The sequence below is a fragment of the Adiantum capillus-veneris genome, chromosome 16 (assembly GCF_014529385.1).
Source record: "Adiantum capillus-veneris isolate H3 chromosome 16, ASM1452938v2, whole genome shotgun sequence".
NCBI lineage: Eukaryota > Viridiplantae > Streptophyta > Polypodiopsida > Polypodiales > Pteridaceae > Adiantum > Adiantum capillus-veneris.
In genome coordinates this window covers 62,056,178-62,063,640 of record NC_140946.1, presented here as the reverse complement: position 1 = coordinate 62,063,640, position 7,463 = coordinate 62,056,178, and the positions used below count along the sequence as shown (strand labels likewise).

At 41.2% G+C, this 7,463-nt stretch overlaps 1 protein-coding gene across 2 annotated transcripts; it reads left to right on the top strand.

The window, feature by feature from the left end:
- Positions 1-293: 293 nt before the first annotated feature.
- Positions 294-5,610, top strand: LOC147439154 (serine/threonine-protein kinase GRIK2-like). 2 transcript variants are annotated; one of them, XM_086485056.1, is made up of 11 exons: positions 294-1,040; positions 1,874-1,948; positions 2,037-2,081; positions 2,449-2,523; positions 2,632-2,719; positions 2,815-2,939; positions 3,024-3,119; positions 3,229-3,295; positions 3,391-3,506; positions 4,725-4,803; positions 4,893-5,610. In XM_086485056.1, the coding sequence occupies exons 1-11, from the start codon at positions 711-713 to the stop codon at positions 4,967-4,969; spliced, it is 1,173 nt and encodes a 390-aa protein (XP_086341182.1). In that variant the 5' UTR covers positions 294-710; the 3' UTR covers positions 4,970-5,610. The 2 variants fall into 2 exon arrangements, with proteins under 2 accessions (XP_086341182.1, XP_086341183.1); XM_086485057.1 differs by lacking the exons at positions 1,874-1,948; positions 2,037-2,081 and having other exon boundaries at positions 298-1,040.
- The last annotated feature ends 1,853 nt before the right edge of the window (positions 5,611-7,463 follow it).

The window sequence follows — 7,463 nt, the reverse complement described above, 5'->3', positions numbered from 1 at the left end:
AGGATATATATATATCCTCTCTCTTTCTCTATATATATATACACATAGAGAGAGAGAGAGGATATATATATATATACACATAGAGAGAGAGAGAGAGAGAGGATCACCCACGAGAACTGGATACAAGACTGTGTGTGTGTGACAACACCCATCCAAAGAGAGAGCCGCTACCCATCCAAAGAGAGAGCCGCTGAGAGTTCTAACATGTGTGTCATTAATTTACTTTGGGCCATAGTAAGAGCGAGCGCTACCAGCGGGTCTCGTGCAAGCTAGTGTTTACAAATTGCAATAAGTTGAGTTCTATAAAAGTGGAGCCCGCTTAGTACGCAAAGGCTTCCGAATAAACTTGCGGGGCACCATAGCCGGCAGCTACAAATCTCTGCATTTTCTTCTTTCACCACAGTGCCTTACATCCTTTTGTGCGTCCAAGCCAGTACTGGATTCTCCAAAATGACATTAATGATTGGGCTCTTACAAGCCCACCTCATTCCTGAAGGCTGAAAAGCTCGCAGAGTCTCCAATACGAAGCAGTCCTTTTCAAGATGACGAACTTATGCCCATGGAGGACTCTTACATGTCCGCAGGTTATTATTCCAGGGGAGAAATCGATTGATTTGCTGATTATCGTTACTCCATCTGGAACCTGGAGATAAGCGATTAGGTTTGTGGAACTACAACATGTGGGTTTTGTAAGGATTTGTGGCTTATTCATGGGCTGCTGTGGCTGTCTCGAGCTGTTTAGCCATGTAAAACGGGGCCATGGATCTGAGACCAGATCCTCCAATAGGTCATTCTTAAAGCGACTTTCACATGAGCACCTGCTTGGGTACAAGATAGATGATTCTGAAAGCTCTTCATCCAAGCACAGAAAGCATGGCAATTCTATTGTGCCCTTCACTTGCTACAAGACTTCACATGTTGTTGAGGATGAAAGCAACTCAAGGGTTTCAACAGGAGGAAGGTTTTCAAACGCTACCAACAACGAGGATCTAACTCATAAACTACCGGTGAAGCTGACTAGCCGTGCAGTTCGTTCTAAGGTATTGCTGTTTAAATCATCATCCATCTTTTAACTTTTCTTTGTTTTGAATAAGACTTGACTTTAAGGAGATAAGTATAAGTATTATGAGGGATCACAACGTGTTGGAGAGAGGGGGTGGAAAATACGATGAGGGATGAGATGGGAGAGAAAGAGATGCCAAAAATGTTGACGGTTGCTATTCATATATGGGCTTACAAGAGGCTAAATTTTCAATGCCTCATTTTTTATGGGTTCACCCCATAGCATTGGCAGGTTGGGTGGTCATTCGCCAGTCTCTACTTGCCCATTTCTACGACTATGGCGAGAAGGAGCGGCTTGGGTGCATGGCTTGGAGATGCCTAGCCAGATGCATCACAGTGGAGGAGATTTTTTTAATTTATAATTATTATTATTTTTTTGGGGGGGAGGGGAAGAGGTGTGTGTGTGTGGGGGAGGATTGGGCGAGCGCCATTTCATTTTTGGCCGATATGAATGATAGAGGATACTTTGTAGAGAGTACATTTCAAGAAGATTGGACCTTGGGAAGGCATTAGATGGCTTATGTGTATGGTTTGAAGAAAATAGAGCCTTCTTTACTCACACGAAATTTTCATCTATGGTGGGCTACGATTTGACCTTTAATCTTTGTGTATGTGCACACTTTTTGCATGCTGCACCTTCATCATGGTCATACTTCGGCTGAACTAGGGCACAAATGAGGGTTTGTTGACATGATACTTAAACCTGTCTTGGAGTCACGAATAGGGTAGATACAATCCAGAAGTATTTCTATATTTCTGCATGAAATATTTGTGTCTCTAACTAGGAAATTTTTGGTACGCATTTGCACAGGACTTTGATGGAAGGAAGATGGTGAATGAATATGTGAGAGTGTGCTTGATTGGAACGGGTAGTTATGGCAAAGTGGTTAGTGTTTGTTTACATATGGTTGAGTGTCGATTGTTCTAAGAGCGTGCGCAAGAATGTAATATTAGCTGGTTATTTAAGATAACAGGTACTTTATCGCAGTCAGTTGGATGGCAAGCTCTATGCTATGAAGGTAACCTGATAAATTTCCTTTAGGTTGGGCTTGCAGTGAGTGACTTGCTACTGTCAATTGTCTGGTTTCTGTTTATAAGCCTGGCTGTAACAATTTTCAGTTTGCAGTCTGTTTGTAGGAGCTTGAAACCCATCGTTTGTTTGTTGGAAATTGTAAATGAAGGACTTATCTATTGAAAGGATCTACCAGGGTATATTGCAGCGACTAGAATTCTCTGTGTAGCTTTATTTAGGCTTGCTATAATCGTTAAGAAAGCTTGAAAATTTGGAGTGACAGTTCTAGTCTTGCATTGATTGAACTCTTTAACTTTCATTATATGTGAGGCCTTATTAGTTTGTTGTTTACCGTCCTTAGTGGCGTCTTTCAGATACTGAGAAAGTCTCGTCTTCGTAAAGTTCGGGTGGCTCCATCACAAACAGCTTTAACAGATGTCATGAGAGAGGTAAGAACTTGTTGTTGCTTGGGAAAAGCACCTTTTTTTGTTTGAGAAAGCAATTGGATTTGTGTTTGACATGAAAACTGAACAATCTTACTGTTTCTGTTCATGCAGGTGGACATAATGAAACATCTACATCACCCTCACATTGTGAATCTTATAGAGGTTATCGATGATCCAGAGAGTGATCACTTCTATATGGGTATGTGTGTCTCATAATGATATATAGGTGTATATATATATTGAATTCAGTCCATGGCTTTTCAACACTCGGCCTTTTGTGATTTTGGTACATAGTACTTGAGTATGTGGAGGGAGGAGGGATTTTTGAAGGAGCAGGACCCCCTGGAGGAATTGGGGAAGGAAGGGCCCGGCTTTATTTCAGGGATGCTGTGGAGGGTCTCTTGTACCTTCATAAAAAGGTAAGCCTATTTGACAAGGGCATTGTTGTTCTGTTTGTATGCTATGCGTGTTGCTTGAATGACGACCACACCCCCTTTTTCCAGAATGTCGTACATGGGGACATCAAGCCTGAGAATCTATTGGTCACTACTGAAGAGCGAATTAAAATTGGAGATTTCAGCATTAGCCAGATATTTCAGGTAATTTACAGGTAAAATGGTTACAAGGCTAGAGCTTTTCATTTCAAATAAGGGGCCCATCAGAATTGTAGTTCATGCTAGCTGGGCTTTTTGTTTTTTGGGTTTTCAGGATAGGAACGATGTGATTCAGAGATCTCCTGGGACACCTGTTTTTACAGCTCCTGAATGCTGTAAAGGTTTGCTTGCTGCTTTGCTTTCCACTGAAAACTCTCAGGTATTCTTCTTGTTAATCGCTCGTTCTTTTTCTAATACTTCGGCCTTTTCTTGATAGGCTCACCATATCATGGGAAGACAGCAGACATATGGGCTCTGGGTGTGACCCTTTACTGTATGCTCTTTGGCTGTTATCCGTTCATAGGTGAAACTTTACAGGATATGTATGATAAGGTAATATCTCTCTGCTTTCAAAGGATGGGTAAAGTTTTCCTTTTACTGCCAGCGTGGATGAAAGGGCTTGACACATCATATTCAAAAACTTACATGAGGTTAATGACTTAAGTCCTATTGAGCGATGTCAGTGGGCAGGGTTAGCCTAGAGTGTTAGGGCCAAGTTTCAGGACATGTCTTGAAGATTGATCAATGGCAAGGCGGCTTCCTGTAAGCAGGCCAAATGCTGCTTTGGAGCCATGCCAGAAACAACAATAGATTCATGTCTCATCTCCAACTTCCAAGTACTACCTGAGTGTAAGAATATGTCCAAAACGGGGATCCTTCCTCAAGCCAGTCTATATTGTCTTGTTCTTTCAGGCATCAATAACATGCAGAGAAGCCAGTCTATGTCGGTGTTTCATTTCTTGGCCTTTTTACTTAATTCATGCTTGGCATACTTAGCAGGAGCTATTTGTGAGGGCCTATCCAAATCTAGTTTTCTTAACAGCATTTTGCTGGAGGACTTGCATAGATAAAGTGATACTCTTTATAGAGACTAAGTTCTCGAGAGATGGGCTCACCACCAGTCCCATATCATTTCCTCTTCATCCCAGCTAATAGAAGAAGAGAGCTTAGTTGGCTAAGATTCAGCAGAATATATATGAGCTCTATTTGAGTCGGGCTATAAGGAGGCATGGTGGCTATTTCAGGAGCAATGCCCACCCCGACCTTCCTCGGTTTTATGACTCATCATTGATTTGAAGATATGCCACTGTCTTCTTTGCAGATCAGCTCCTTTTCCTAAACACAAGGAGCCCTTTCTATTCAAGCATTGTACTGGATGGATTTATTGAGCTTAATTATTAACGGCTAAAAAACGACAACATAATCGTCATCATTATCATTATGTAATTTTCATTCCAAGCTGCTTTTAATTGGAGATAAAGTAAGACGAATACGAGCTGACGTGTGCCTGACATAAGGTAAAAGCATGAACTATTTTTCCTTTTTCCATCTTAGCTTTGCGAGGATTGTGGGATCAAGGAGATTTATCTTCTCTGCTGGGTCTCTTATACCTTCTTTGTGGCTCTCTTGTACTGTGTAAAGACCACCACTTGGCACGGGATTCTTTCTTTATCCGAGGAGGGATGCAGTAGCATTTTTCTTTTGCCAATTCCACCAAGTTTTTACCTCCGATTAAGCTGATGCAATTATTGGGTTTGATATGTTTTGCAGATTGTCCACGACTCTCTTTATATCCCAGATAAGTCAAACCCTCATCTGGTCGATGTCTTGGAGGGATTACTTTGCAAAGGTGCTCTGTTCTTAGAAGACTAGCAAAAATCTCCATTCACTGTGACATGCGAAAGAGCATTATTAATACTTCTGTTTTCAATTTCACAGAGCCGGGCATGCGGTTGTCTTTAGAGGGGGTGATAAGACATCCGTGGGTCATGGGAACAACAGGACATGATGCTTAATCCTTAGCAGTGGTTGGGTATGTGTGCACCCCTCTGCTTGTGAGTACACTCACACTTTGAAGGAAATCCTCTATGCAGTTTGTTAAGGGTGGATTAAGGGCTTCCATTACAAAGGGGGATAAAGTTTGTCTCGGGTTAGGGTAAATGGTTTGTAGCTCTTGTTCTGCAATGCTGCGTACGCACGAATGGTGGAATGTTGAAACCAGCTGTTGTCATCAAGGATTGGGTAAAAGTATCAAGGAAGCATTGCCTGTTATGCTGACCGGGAAATGCATGTACCTTTCTGCTGCCACGATTTTGCTTGTAATTAGTAGGGTTTGCAAAGGGTTAATGGGTGCTAGTGTGGTGCTCACTTAATAGATTCCGATGTGCGATCTTTTGAGGAGGCTTATGACGAACACTTCTAGAAACCAAGTTCTTGTGTTTATGAGAGAGAATAAGATCACCAGTTTTACAGTCGATTGGCACTAGCTTGCTCATGTATTTGCTTGAAAATTTGACATGTAGCCTCATATAACATAACCCCATCAAATCATTTCTAAGTGCGATGCCCGATTATGTTGGGTTATGCATTGTATAAAATAAGCCCTAAGCAATTGAATGTGACTTTCATACATTTATGGCAATGAGAAGTTTGGCTATGGTGAGTTATGGTCACAATTCCATACATGGTTTTAATGGTATCCAATGACAATACGCACCCCTTCCCACAAAGTGCCTTAGGTGCTACACTATATACATGCTAACAATAAGCACAATCTTGGTTGTATGGTAAGCAAAAACTCTTGTAGGTTACACGTGCACAGCCCCTTGCACCCTTCTTTTTTACATTACTCTTGGGAAATCTTAGTGCGGGGAAGAACCCACAGAGAATAGAGATCAGGGAGATGATAAGGAGACTGTATGGAATGTTGTGCTTTTAGAAGTACACTCAACACACTTGTCGAATTGCCAAGCTTGATGTATGTTTCAAGAGCACTTGGCTAAATCTCATCATGTCTGTTTGCCCACGACAATGTCTTCTGTAATGTTACATGCCTGCTCGATGCAAGCTTAGGATGGGGGAGAGGCCTTTAATTTGCATGTGCCGAAAACAACCTAGAGCTTCTTGGCCTTGCCTTGTCTGCGATCAATGCCACCCTAGAGACATTTGTGCAAAATGCTTGCTTTTGTGTGTGTGTGTGTGTGTGTGTGAGCGCGTGTGCTTGCAATCAATGCAATCCAAGAGCCACTTAGGCAATTTTTTTTGTTTTTGTGGAGCATATGTTGCAAAAGCGCAATAGGCGTTTTGGTTTGCCCTTGTGGGGCATTCTTGCAATGAACGAGAGACTCAAGAACTTAGTGTCCTTTTGAAAGTACACTACTTGACAGTCCGAACACCAACCTTGTTAGTGTTCTACTTGTTGGGCTACAATTTTCCTTGGAAACAAAATCATAGCATCTACTGTTGTAGCTTTATCTATCACCTCCCAAGCTCAGAGCTTTGCTTCTTTGTTAGCAATCTCATCATTGATTGAACTCTATTTAAGAAAATGTTTGATCTTTTCCTTTAACGTTAAAACTCTTTTCTCCTTTTTCTTAGATAACTCAATTCCCTCCAGTGATAAGTCTTGAGTTCAAGACTTGTTACATAGATTTTTGAGGTCTCTTGGGATTGTTCTTATGACTTCCAAAGCCTCTCTCTCTCTCTCTCTCTCTCTCTCTCTCCCCGTTTTCTCTCTAATGAACACACTCAACTAAAGCTTCTCTTTTGCAAGTGTCAAATAGTTGAGGGAGAAATTTGAACCACTCTTTGCAAAACAAAGGCTGCGATTGTACTCCTTGGGACCACAAAATTCAACAAAAGTTGGACCAAGGAGCTTTTATGCATGCTAAGGGTGAACCTTTGGAAAGCTTGTGCAAGAAGTTATAACAAGGCAAACATGTACACGATAAGATTGCGAGTCCTGCTATTGAAAAAAAACGTGTTGGCACTACTTTGATTGACATGTATACCGAATGTGGTGTCTTCGCAAAAGTGTGTTTGACATGGGTTGCGTCCAAGATCTTGTTTCACGGGAATGCATTCATTGCTAGATATTCTCTACAAGAGGATGGCCAAGCAACTTCTCGTTGTCGTTTAAAGGATGCAAAATAAGGGCTCACTTCAAATGAAATGCAAGCATCCTTCTTCTTTTTTGGGTTACATAAGGAGTCCTTAGTAAAGCATTGGATTTTTTGTGCAATTGTGGACCATTGGACAAAGCTTGCAATTAGTGCCACATGGCAAAAAGCTTTCTTTTTCTTCTAGGTCTATGTGAGTTATAGACCTCTCTCTCTTTAAAGAGGGAAATTGTTACACTTGTTTCGAAAAAGTGTAATGCTTTATTGTGACATTTTTTTTAAAAGATTCTAGTCACTTTCTCCTTTTCCCTTTGACAAAGAATCCTCTCATTACCAAATTCCTCTCAATAGCACTTTGTAGGCCATAATGAATTTCACTTTGTTTTTTTTG